This window comes from Brachyhypopomus gauderio, chromosome 4, assembly GCF_052324685.1.
Source record: "Brachyhypopomus gauderio isolate BG-103 chromosome 4, BGAUD_0.2, whole genome shotgun sequence".
Taxonomy (NCBI): Eukaryota; Metazoa; Chordata; class Actinopteri; order Gymnotiformes; family Hypopomidae; genus Brachyhypopomus; species Brachyhypopomus gauderio.
The window spans coordinates 29,134,722-29,147,705 of NC_135214.1; the positions used below are offsets into that span (position 1 = coordinate 29,134,722).

A 12,984-nucleotide genomic window follows, 5' to 3' on the forward strand; every position below is an offset into this window, starting at 1 on the left:
GGAGTAAATGGCAGCTGCGGTGTAAAATTTGTGTCAGGGGTCGGGCAGGCTGCTCGGGGGCATTGTGCCACAGCTGCGGGTCAGGAACTCTCTCCCTCCCTCTCTCTCCCTTTCTCTCTCTCTCTCGCTCAACGTCTTTCTCTCTCTCTCTCTGTCCCTCTCTCTCACTCCCTCTCTCTCTCTCCCTCTGTCCCTCTCTCTCTCTCCCTCCCTCTCCCTCTCTCTCGCCCGCTCACACCTCTCAATCGCTCTCTTGCGCTCCCGCCTTCACTGAGATCACATCCCACTTTTCCCCCTCTGCATCAGAAAGCTCTGAAAAGACGGAGGAGTGCTCGCTGGCCGAATGGTGTGTGGGCACAACACTTAGTATGCGAGGCTAGTTCTCTGCCAGCGTCACTGTGGATTCAACCCAGTCTCTACTTACTCAGCATAATGTTAGTAACAAGTCCTTAGTACATTTTTAGTACTAACAGAAGTCGACTACATAGATAACTTATCAATTATTATCGATGTGGAAAATCATGCTTCCTGCTTTGCGTCATCTAAGTCGCCAGCATTTAGTCTTGTTTTAATCTTTAATGAAGTTAATTAATCTCACAGTAGCTCAGCAAGGGCCGTCTTAGCAGGGTGGTGTAAGCAGGACGGTGGAGATGGGATGAAGTCGCAGGCCGGTGCAGGAGGAGGCGGTTGGGCGTAGCCGTGCGGTGCCCACGGCGTGAGTGCATCAGGGGCGGGGTTGGTGCCGAGCGGCGAGGGGGCCAGCGCCAGGGAGAGGGGAGCTTGCGGTGCTCGGGGACTTCCGCGTGACCGCAGGGGGTCTCTCTGAGTTGGGGTCTAATCCAGCTAATCCCGCCCGCAACACAGTCATAAAAGTGCCTCCCTGTGCCTCCAGTGCCACACACGGCACCCCCGCCCCACACCCCCTCCACCCTCTGCGTCGCTGGCTCCCCCAGAATGCTGCACGCCAGCACCACCGCCTTTTCCTCCACAGCCTCCAAAAGACACAGGATTGGCCAGATTTGCCGTAGTCGGCTAGGTTCGGGAGGAGGGTGAGTGGTGTGGGGTGTGCGTGTGCATGCACACGTGTGTGTGTGTGTGTGTGTGTGTGTGTGTGTGTGTGTGTGTGTGGAAGAGGGGGTATTCTTTGTGAGGAGCCCCATGCTACCCTCACAGGCAGGCCAATCAAAAGCCACTGTGCAGCTGAATGGGGAGAATGGCGGGGCAAAGCTTGAAAACCGGGGGGCGATGGCAGGCCCCTTCCAATCCACGTCCCCCCCCAGCAGTGAAAGGGAGGTTCAGGGGTTAATGTTATGCAACACAGTGAATGGGCCTGGTTCAAGCTCAAACACACACTGACATGCACACCCAGTTCACTCAGCTCTCTCTCTCTCTCTCTCTCTCTCTCTCTCTCTCTCTGTCCCTCTCCACTTGGGGGGGGGGGGGGGGGGGGCAAATACGTCATGCAGACATCTAATAATGCAACCAGGTCTAACACGGGCAAATATGTGAGAACCCAAAGGTAGAAGTAGCCTACCGGATTTCCAAAGATGTAGAGGGCAAATTTAAGTTTAAGTTTGTCGTTGATGGTCTACTGAAATGTCTGTTGACATCACCATCACTGCAATTTGTGTACATGCATATACTGTATAGGTAGGCCTGGTGGCAGTACCATGCCAGCCAGCCTTCTTGACGTGGGACCTCTCCTCCTTCCTGGGAGCAGCGTAATGCTAGGTGTGTCTTGGAGAACCCTACGACCACCGCTCACCACACATATATAGGCTTTGCATTTTGGGAGATCTGCCGCAGAACATTAGCTTGTCCGTTGTGAGGCTTTCTCTCGACGTGGTAAACTACCTTTTTACATGGTTAGCTAGCTCCTGATGTGGTTAGCTAGCTCCTGATGTGGTTAGCTAGCTCCTGATGTGGCTAGCTAGCTCTTGACATGGTTAGTTGGCCTGTGATGAGGTTAGCTAGCTCTCATTCAGAACATGAACTGTAGAATTGAAGTAATTTGTTTGGACTGCATTTGGAGGTTTCAATAATGTATTCATGGGATCTCTTGCTAAAATCTCTTATGAAAATACCTTTACCTCAGGAAGACATTCCTCAATTTTGATATTTTCTATAAGATGAGCTTTAATTTGTGGTCTACTCCTACATTTGGCTTTGCTATTCACTTTTGGCATTAGCTTCTTTCATGTTTCTAATTTTGCCCAGCCCCTAATTACGCGTATTCGAGAGCCGGAATTAGGGAACTGCATTTAGCGCGAGCTAGCATCTTTGATTTCTCTTAAAAAATATTGTGATAAATAGTTTTTCAAACAGACATCAAGTAAAGCATTCCATTTCTTGCTGCCTCTGCTCAGTTACATCTCTCTCTCTCTCTCTCTCTCTCTCTCTCTCTCTCTCTCTCTCTCTCTCTCTCTCTCTCTCTCTCTCTTTGTATACACACCCACAATATTTTTGCCGTGATGACAAGCAGGAATTAACTTCACACCTGCAACTGGTCCGTTTGGGACCCCACTTCTAGAAGAGCAGAGAGCTCTATCGGGGCTCCAGCTACAACACATCATTTCCTGCACTGTACAGGCATCAATTCTCCGTTAAACTAGTGGCTTGCCTTGTTTCGGGCCCCTCTCCGCTTCCCCGGGGAAACCCCGGCTGTCGCCTGAGGTGCCTCTCCGCGTCCAGGACCCGCTCGACATGGCCGTCATCCCGAGAGAAGCTCGCCGCTGTGCGTCCGTGGATTTTCCATTGAACAAGAACCATGCGCTGCCTTTGCTTTCTCCTTCAGCAGAAAGCCGTTGGTGTTCCCAGGGCCTCCAAATAAGGAACACGCTAAGCCATTTTAGGCCATAATCGACCTGGCCCCGGCCACCATGTAGACACGAAGCTCGGGTTTGGTTGAAGCTGCGATTAATCATGGATATTATAAACATGCACCTAAAACAGGATCAGATGTGAGTGTGTTTTGGGCCTTGGAAGAAAGGCTCCAGCACGCTGGCCTAATGCGTGGAGACGTTTCCTCTCCCTCCGTCTTTCCACACCGACTGGGTGGTCTAGCCTCAGAGAAATGCATGGTTATTTTCATCTTTAATTCGGTTACAATGGCTTCAAAACACACAACTTGGGCTGGTCTTCTGAACTGAAAGCCATTGTTAAATTAAATTCAATTCGATTAAAGTTTATAAATTGCAACATATTGTTTTACGCAGCTCACCACGACTCTCCCCATTAGAAGTAAACCAGGTTAACCAATAAAAGATTTTGCGTCTTGTTTTGTCAGACTAAGATTCCTCAGCATCATCTTCTTCCAGGACATCCCCTACACTCAAAAGCAGCACACATACGTAGGGAGGTGACTTGTAAAAGAAAAGAGTTGTCTAAGTTACACTTTGATCAAAAATTGGTAACAATTTTTTATGATTTTGAAACTGGAGCCTATGCACTAGGATACTATTTAAGAAAATTAGAGCAGACGGCACTGTGAATAGCTAAGGTTATCACCAGGGAGAATGTGGAGGTTTAGCTTTGATATGACTTCTCCACGGAAATGGGCAAAATGTTATATAATCCCTGCAAACCCTTTGTGTAGGTTAACCCATCCCCTCTATACCCTCCAGAATGAAGGTAGCTTTAATTACGTCCAAAGTAGCTATGGATATGTAATTTGAGCATTGCTGTGGAGTATATTAATATACTGTTAATAAGAGTTTTAATGGTAAAAGATGGTGCTGCCGTGGATGTGTTTGCTCTAAATTGGTCTGGTTTCCTGCATGAGTGCCCCACATTGTGTGGTTGGAGATGTTGGCTCACACCGCCTCAGTAGCCCCCCTCTCCCGGCTCCCTGAACCTGAAAGAGGAGCGCTCTTATGTTTCGGGCCGCCCGGTAGGGAGAGGTGGTGGCTTCCACGGGCCAGACCCGGGCTACGTTCAGCCAGGGGCCTCTTTGAAAGGGTTCTTAGGTGTACCACATGAGGACTGCACTGCACAAGCTCAATAGAGCACCACACACACACACACACACACACACACACACACACACACACACACACACACACACGTACAGCGTACACACACTGCCACTGATTACACTCATCAGTCATGCATGCCTGGTAGAGGCTGCAGCACATATGCGTGTACACATGCAAGCCAAAGCCGTTAAAACCAATAGAATGGTTTATTCATAGGTGGTTTAATGGTTTAGGCAAATATCTCTTTAATAGTGTAGGTTGAAAATTAGGTGGTGAGGTTGCTTTTCCATTTCTACGGTCTGTGTGTCTTGATAAAGCTCTAGAGAGTAGAACGGAGTTGCACTCTGTCAGTTTAATGCACTTCCTCTACATAATGGCAAGTCGCAGAGTTCGTGCTGGCCTGCCGACTGGCCCTTGGCACTCTGCTGCCACTGTGCTTTTATTGCTGTGTGTGTGCGTGTGTGTGTGTGTGTGTCTTCTTGTTGTATGCCAAACTGCTACGTGCCTACCATGATAATAATCAACATATACATATATGTATTTGGGTTTGGGTTTTTTTGTTATTTTTGAACGGGAGAAGCGAGACTACAAATAAACCGTTGTGTGCTTTGGTTCTTCCTCTTCTCTCTCTCTCTCTCTCTCTCTCTCTCTCTCTCTCTCTCTCTCTCTCTCTCTCTCTCTCTCTCTCTCTCTCTCTCTCTCTCTCTCTGTCTCGCGTTCCTTCCGCAGTGGACGGCAGGGTGAACCAGGAGCTGAGGTACACACGGCAGAACATCGGCCAGGAGGCCATGTACAACCCGCAGCTGATGATCCAGACGCCACGCCAACACGGGGCCAGCATCCTGACGGCCGAGGCGCTCAAGCAGCACCTGGACTCGGCCCTGAGGGCCAGCCGTGTGCACGTCTCCATGTACAACAGGTAAGACCCCTCCGGCCAAACGGCCGGGTCCCGCCCCCACATCTGGGAGGGGCTGTGAGTGCACGGCTACGATACAAACACGCCCACCCTCGCTCGTGCGCTTTTGTTATCTGTTTTTTTTTTCTTTGCTCTATGTTCACGACACAAATTCCACTGTTATCAATCTTCCACTCAGGAAATGGAAATTGGAACATTTATGCTACAAATCAGGAGAACTCGTCACGGAAAACAATTTAGCCTACCAGGTGAGGGTTGCCGGCTGGGCATCGCGTGAGCTCTCGATCAGAAGCTCTGTCTGGCACGGGGGCTGGCCTCTGTTAACCTGACGCTTCTGTCGTTCCAGATCATTGAGAATCTACATCCGTGTCTGATCATCACGCCTCTGGACTGCTTTTGGGAAGGTGCTAAGCTACATTCAGGCATAGCCTACCTCTCGTAAGTGGCGGTTTCAGATTGTTTCACATCTGTTTCGATTATTTATTAATTTATTTTGCGTTTAGGAGTCTGATCTAATATCTATTTCGTCTGATAATTTCAAAAAATGACATCAACACAAAAATACCTCAGAAAGGTGAATGAGATGGAGGGAAAAGCTCTAAATACACACTTCATTCCTGATATTGAAGTGTGTGTGAGTGAGTGAGCAGCGATGGGGATGAGGTGGATTGCCAACGTTGTGTTGCTGTGTTGTGTGAGAGGTGTGGCGGTCCACTCTGAAGGCCTCTGTTGTGATGCCTTTCTGGTCAAGACAAACCCCCCACCCTAGAGAAGCCCCCACCACAGAGAAACCCCCACCTTAGAGTATCCCCCATCTCAGAGAAGCCCCCACACGAGAGAAGCTCTCTCTCCCTCTCACTCCCCCTGTTTCTTTTCCCTTTATTTTTCACCCTCCATTGCAAACAGTAAATACGAATCTTACTGTGTTCTGGTTGGGGGACTTGGAATAATGACCCAAGCCCAGTTAGGCACATACAATGCAGTCTGAGCCACAGAGGGCCAGCCAGAGGAGCTTTGAAAGGATGGTGGGTGGGAGAGAGGGAGAGGGAGGGAGGGAGAGAGAGAGAGAGATAGAGAGAAGGAGAGGAAAGATAGCTTGTTTGGTGAGCTGAAGTGCTGGAGTGTAGGATGGTGGAGTGGGAGAAAGAGAGTGAAGACCTAGGGATGGAATGAGAGTGTGAGAGGAGAGCGGAGAGACGGTGATAACAGGCCAGCGACGAGACAGTGAAGGTGGCACCACAGCGCCCGGAGCAGTGCTGAGAGATTTCAAAAGGCCCTTAGCCGTGTGGGGGGGAGGGGTGTGGCAGGCCGTGAGGGGCACCAGCAGCTTGGTGTAATTATCCAAGATAAAGCTCAGACGATCGGGCCAGTTCCGTCATGCAGGGCTGTCATTAAAGACGCGGTCTGAAACCCGAGCTGCACTTTAATGCTGCCACCGCCGTGCGAGACAGAAGCCAGGCCCGGAGCAGGCCGCCGACGGCTTCTGCCTAGCCGAAGTCGTCCTTTATCTGTTCGCACGCGCGTTGCCCATGGCGGCGCTTTGCCACTTCAAAGGTGGTTATGACTAAGTCTTCCTCCACGGAGGGCTGGGTCCCCCTGGGTTCTCATAATCAGATCGTCTCTGAGCTGTAAACGTGCTGGATCAGATGGGCTCGAGTGAAATGCAGGTAGAAGCCACTTTGGTTTGAGGCCGATTGCTTTTGGACTCCCCCCGCAGTGGCAGACCCCCCCTGCAGTGGATGAACTTTGACCCGATGGAGCTGATCGCAGAGCTGAAGGCCGTGACCCACCTGGTGGACAGCTGGGAGGAGATGCTGGTCAAGGCTGAAGTGGGCCACGGCTACATGGACCGGCCATGCATCGACCCCGCCGACCCAGACTGCCCTCTGTCTGCTCCCAACAAGAACTCCACGAAGGTAACCCATGACCCGACGTGCGCGCCTAGAGAACCCTGTAACGAACCACGCTGCAATGGTACCACGCACCCTAAGCAGCCATTTTGTGAGTGGTCAGCGTGTCCCAAGATTCTCGAGTTGCAGTTGACAACGCTGACGTTGCTCTTGTCTGTGTCAGCCGCTGGACATCGCCCGCATCCTGACCGGAGGTTGCCATGGAATCTCCAAGAAGTACATGCACTGGCAGGAGGAGCTTATCGTAGGAGGGGCTGAGAAGAACCACAGCGGCGTTCTCCTCAGGTAAGGGTCGCCCCGTCACGAGGGTGTCGCCCCGTCACGAGGGTGTCGCCCCGTCACGAGGGTGTCGCCCCGTCACGAGGGGGTCGCCCCGTCACGAGGGTGTCGCCCCGTCATGAGGGGGTCGCCCCGTCACGAGGGGGTCGCCCCGTCACGAGGGGTCGCCCCGTCACGAGGGGGTCGCCCCGTCACGAGGGGGTCGCCCCGTCACGAGGGGGTCGCCCCGTCACGAGGGGGTCCCCCCGTCACGAGGGGGTCGCCCCGTCACGATACCCTGTAGTGAGTGCATTTAATGTGCCATTTCTTATTGGTCAGCCACCTGTGGAGATCAGGCTAGATAGGGCAGGGCGACGGAGCTGAGGCTCGGACATGTTAAAGTACACCAGCTAAGGAAGGAGGCAAGGACGCTTTGCGGTTTGGAGGGATGAAAGCATACAGAGAGACGGCTTGCACGAACCTGGAAAGTGCTCAGCTCACAACAAGGGTACTTAGAAGTCCACTTGAGGGAGTATGTGCTCTGTTGGACAAAGCTGAGCTCTTTAGCAATTCAGGCTGTCATATGGTCACGACAGGCTGTCATATGGTCACGACAGGCTGTCATATGGTCACGACAGGCTGTCATATGGTCACGACAGGCTGTGGTATTGCAGCAGATTTCTCTTTGTACTCGGGTTTTGGAAAAGTGAGGACAAGCGCAAAACCCACAAATTGAATATGTACTTTGAGTTGGGGTTAGGGGTTAGGGGTTAGGGGTTAGGGATTGGGGTTAGGGGTTAGGGGTTAGGGTTGGAGCTGTAGAGTATGTTGTGCCTGCCTACGAGCTCTCGTCTCATGCTTTCCTCCTACGTCTCACGCGTTTCTCCTATGTCTCGTCCTTCTCCTCTCCTTGCCCTCAGTGCTCAGGCTCTGCAGACCATGTTCCAGCTCATGACCCCGAAGCAGATGTACGAGCACTTGAAGGGCTACAACGAGGTGTCGCACTTGAACTGGAATGAGGACAAGGCCGCCGCCATCCTAGAGGCCTGGCAGAGGAGGTACTCCGAGGTAAAAGGCCCCGGCGTTCTATCTGCCCACCCCCAGGGGGCGACGGCGAGCTAAAACCTCACAAGGTCGCTCTCCAGCCTCTTTAGTGGGGGAGCGTTTAAAGGCTTTTAAAATACAGAAGGGGCGGTTAAAACTCCACTGTGGCATTGATAAGAACTGAACAGTGAGGAAAGGCCTGTGGTTGTTTTCATTCGCATAATCACATGCACTTCACTACTTACATTACATTGGAAAAAAGGTCATCCCATGTAACATATGAATTATTCTGACATACTATGACATAAATGCTTATGGGAGCTTTCATCAAGCACGGGCCCACCTGGAACCAATATGCAAATGCCAATTTATCGGCCTACATCAAAGTCCCGCCCAGCCTCGACACACTCAAGCACATCCACTCACGTGACCTTCTCAAGCTCTGCGTGAGAGTGTGTGTGTGTGTGTGTGTGTGTATGTGAAAGCATTCCACCCCAAGTTATAAGTAAAGTGTGCATTCCAGTCTCTCTCTCTCTCTCTCTCTCTCTCTCTCTCTCTCTCTCCACACTCACCCTCACCCTTAAGGTTAGGACCCAGCTGTTTGGGGCTTCAAAAGGAAGTCTAGTCCCCTCTTTTCCTCCATATTAACGCCTGCATTATGTGTGAATGTGGGGAGGAGCATCTGCAGGGTCGGCAAAGGTCACAGATCTTCAGAGTGGGCGCTTAAGGCAGGCCACTCGGATTCCACCGCCCCAGAGTCAACCTTACTGTATACACCGCAGAGCTGTTATGGTATTGGATATTCTTTTAGCACACATGTGACATTTTGACTGCCAAAGAGAGAATCCGCTTTCTCTGGGAGTGTGTAGGGGTCAGTGTTAAGTCCTGAACATGTTTTTCATGCTTGGTTTTGGTGGATTAATGCTTGGCTCTGTGGTGGAGTACGAGTTCTACAGTCCCACAAAAGAAGCATACCAGCGGTATTCTGTCAGGTAGAGAGTGAGCCCATTGAAGATATGATCTCTTTGTAGTACTAGTCCCAACCAGGCATGTGTGTGTGTGTGTGTGTGTGTGTGTGTGTGTGTGTGTGTGTGTGTGTGTGTGTGTGTGTGTGTGTGTGTGTGTGTGTGTGTGTGTGTGTGAGTGTGAGTGAGTTGCTGGTGTATGTGTGGTGGGGGCCCGTCTGGAACACATTAACCTACACGGCGCTCAATCTCTTTCACAGCTGCTGTCCCATTGGTGGCTTGTGTGTGACATCATCTGGTCTGGGTTGTTTAAGCCCTGACCTCTGCTTGGCATACGGTTACCCCCTTAGTATGTCTGTGTGAGCGCCTGAATGTTTGTTTTCCTGTGTGTGTGTGTGTCTGTGTGTGTTTATGTCTATGTCTGTGGGTGGTTTGATGGAGCTGTCAGTTGTTTCAGATTATATGCTTGGTATAGTGAATTTATTGGAACAGAAACATGCAAATGCTGTTTCTTTTAAACGGTGACAGTTGGAAAACTGAAAACATCACACTTAATTAGAGGTCGTACCTCTAGCTGAATTAGGTTGCAGTGGAATGATTGTTCAGATCTCTTATGAACCCCCAGGCCTGACTGTCTGTCCTTGTCTGCTCCTGTCTTCAGGAGGTCCAGCAGAGTGTGTCCATCAACTCCTCCCAGAAGGTCCTGACCTTCACCACCACCACTCTGGAAGACATCCTCAAATCCTTCTCCAGTGTGAGCGGCATTCGGATCGCCAGCGGCTACCTGCTCATGGTAGGTTGTGATTCGTCTACGTGTGATTCGTCCACGGGGGGGGGCGGGGCTAGGCACAGGGGGGTGGGGCTGGGCGTGTTGCCCGGGTGCTGATAGGGCTGCTTGTCTGGCTCTTCTGTGCAGCTGGCGTACGCATGTCTGACCATGCTGCGCTGGGACTGCGCCCGCTCCCAGGGGGCCGTTGGGCTGGCCGGCGTGCTGCTGGTCACCCTGTCCGTCGCCGCCGGACTCGGCCTCTGCTCCCTCATCGGAATCTCCTTCAACGCCGCGACTACTCAGGTACGCACACATTCACACACACACACACACACACACACACACACACACACACATACTCGCACAAACAAACATCACAGTTGATGGTGGGCTGATGTTTTCTAGTATTTTCTGTGTGTGTGTGTGTGTGTGTGTGTGTGTGTGTGTGTGTGTGTGTGTGTGTGTGTGTGTGTGTGTGAAGGTGTTGCCATTCCTTGCCCTTGGCGTGGGAGTGGACGATGTGTTTCTCCTCGCTCATGCCTTCAGTGAGACTGGCCAGAACAAGAGAATCCCTTTTGAGGTGAGTACCTCCCCCCTTCTCTCTCTGTCTCTCTCTCTTTGTCTCCCTCTCTCTCCCTTTCCCTTTCTCACTCTCTCTACTCACTCACCATCACACCCTCATCTCCCCCAGAAAACACAGCGACACAAATAAATACAGCTCGGCCGACGCTCGCTAATCCGCCCCGATCTCAGCTCGCCTTTACCCGCGCGTGTGAGATTGTGTGGAGACAAGCCGCCCTGCTCCCGGGGCCCGGGACGGCTAGGGGCCCTGGTCAGAGTCAACGCCGCGCTGCACCATTGTGCTTTCGAGCGCGTGAAGGAATGTGTGGGTGTGTGTGTGGGTGTGTGTGTGTGTGTGTGTGTGTGTGTGCCTGTCCCAGCCTGTGATGGAAGTCAAGCCCGGCCCCTCTGGACTTTGATGTGCGGTAGCGAGGCAGAGGGGCACGTGATGGCCCACAGGGTGCCCAGGCTGGGTGTAGGGCCCCTGGGGGGGACACACGATCCTTTGCTGGTAAAGCCACATTTGCACGTAGATGTGTGTTAGATTGGGGGGGGGGGGGCTCTGGACGCGCTGCTGTGCCCATGCAGGCCGTATTTACATTTCCCATGTGTTACTCATATTCACTCTGAGCTCTGTACAGGCAGCTATGTGTGCTTATGTCAACTTAGCCTGCTACATAAGCGTTCATTCATGTCCATATGGGTACGTGCAACCCAGTGAGACATTATACATGTACTTCGTCAGGAACCTGAGACTGTACCATTACCTGTTGTGGTGTGTTTGTAGTCGTAGGTAGTGTGTGTGTGTGTGTGTGTGTGTGTGTGTGTGTGTGTGTGTGTGTGTGTGTGTGTGTGTGAGCACGCGTATGTCCGGGGGGGGGTGAGGGTTCAGGTTGCGTTGGGACATGTATCAGGACATGTTTGTGTGCATTGCTGCACCTTTTTGTGTGGAGAGTAAACAGCGTCCCGCGGGAATGGTGCGCTCCGCCCAACTGACTCCCCGCTCGCTCTGTGTGGTCCTGCACGTCCTCCGAGCTACACACGCACTGCTGCGCCTCCCCCTTACACACACACACACACACACACACACACACACACACACACACACACACACACACACACACACACACACACTCGTCTACTCTCAACCTCTCCCTTTCCCACTCTACCCCTCTCCCACCCGCCTCTCCACCTCTTGTGTGTGTGAGTTTGTGTGTGTGTGTATATGTGTGTGTGCATGTGTGGGTGGTTGTGTGGGTGGGTGTAAGTTTGGAACAGTTTCTTATCCTCCTTAACACTCTGAATGGCTTTGAAATGAAGAGAGCTTATCCTAACAAGACAATGAGCCAATCAGGTCGCGGTGGCCCCTTGTGCCTCTGCTCAAGAAGCTATCTCCTGCCTTCCATGGAAAATATTTCTCCGTGAGCGAGGGATAAGGAAAAGGAGGGAGCTCGATCTCTTTTCTCCCCCACCTTTTTTTTTTCATTTGCCCCCTTTCAGAAAGAGCCACATAATGGTGGATTAGAACGGAAAGGCTTTTCAACAGGGCTTCAGCTCATTAAGCCGTCATGGCAGGTCTGGGGTTATCTCGCACGGATGTGGCCGTCTCGCAAAGCGACTCGAGTCTCTAACGGGTGAAGAAAAGATCGTTCTGCGTCCCTCCGTATCGCCACCGCTGGATAAGCTGTCTTAGATATTGGATGAGATGTTTATGATGGAAGTGCATTTTCCCACGCTCAGATCCAGCCTGCGTGTGTTCGTCTTGTTTTGTGTGTGTGTGTGTGTGTGTGTGTGTGTGTGAACTTGCTTCTAACCACGTATCTGTGCACACTGCAGGACCGTACGGGCGAGTGTTTGAAGAGAACAGGGGCCAGTGTGGCTTTGACATCCATCAGCAACATCACTGCTTTCTTCATGGCCGCCCTCATCCCTATCCCAGCTCTGCGGGCCTTTTCCCTGCAGGTATGTTTTGTGTGTGTGTGTGTGTGTGTGTGTGTGTGTGTTTACTCAAAACTCAGAATGTCTCTATGTTGCAGCTGCTGAGTTCTGCAGGAGGTTGCCATGTCCTTATTAAACCCACGTTTCTTTTGTGTTGGCAAATGGGCTGTGCGTACGCATGTGTGCCGGTGCTTGTGGGGTCTTCCCTTCAGCCTTCATTGGCTCCAGGTTTCTGCAGGCGACTTTTATTGATTTCGTTCAGCAAACTGAGCGTGTGACAGGTTGACGCCTGACTTTGCCCGTAACTCCCCCGACTGTGTCTGATTAGTGGTACGGCCCACATGCGTCCAGACCGCGGCCTGAGCACGCGTAACTGAATCCTGTGGAGGGGGGTGTTCTGTGGCATCTGTGTGGGAGGTTGTTAAAGGGCATCTGAGCGTGGCAGGTTTAGTATGTGCATTAGCATTGTTAGCGTGTGTGTGTTTATGTCTGTGTGTGTGTGTGTGTGAGCTTTCAAACAGCTGCCGTTGATTCGTGTTGGCCTGGCTGTGGAACTGGGCCAGGAGGGTGTGGTGTGGGCAGGGGAGCTGCCCACTGGCCACTAGGGGGCGGGGCTAAGCAAGGCAGGGCCGGCCTCCTTCTTGGAACC

General features: G+C 51.9%; 1 protein-coding gene across 3 annotated transcripts in view; it reads left to right on the forward strand.

Moving 5' to 3' along the window:
• Positions 1-12,984, forward strand: part of ptch1 (patched 1) — a 49,206-nt gene that overhangs the window by 7,100 nt on the left and 29,122 nt on the right. For all 3 annotated transcript variants that reach the window (XR_013130532.1, XM_077003615.1, XM_077003616.1), the window contains exons 3-12: positions 4,704-4,893; positions 5,069-5,138; positions 5,237-5,328; positions 6,608-6,806; positions 6,964-7,085; positions 7,979-8,126; positions 9,729-9,860; positions 9,984-10,139; positions 10,318-10,416; positions 12,234-12,359. Coding sequence is in view for 2 of the 3 variants with exons in the window: in XM_077003615.1 (XP_076859730.1) it covers positions 4,704-4,893; positions 5,069-5,138; positions 5,237-5,328; positions 6,608-6,806; positions 6,964-7,085; positions 7,979-8,126; positions 9,729-9,860; positions 9,984-10,139; positions 10,318-10,416; positions 12,234-12,359 (1,334 nt within the window). In the remaining variant the exon portion in view is untranslated. The remainder of the gene's footprint in view (positions 1-4,703; positions 4,894-5,068; positions 5,139-5,236; positions 5,329-6,607; positions 6,807-6,963; positions 7,086-7,978; positions 8,127-9,728; positions 9,861-9,983; positions 10,140-10,317; positions 10,417-12,233; positions 12,360-12,984) is intronic.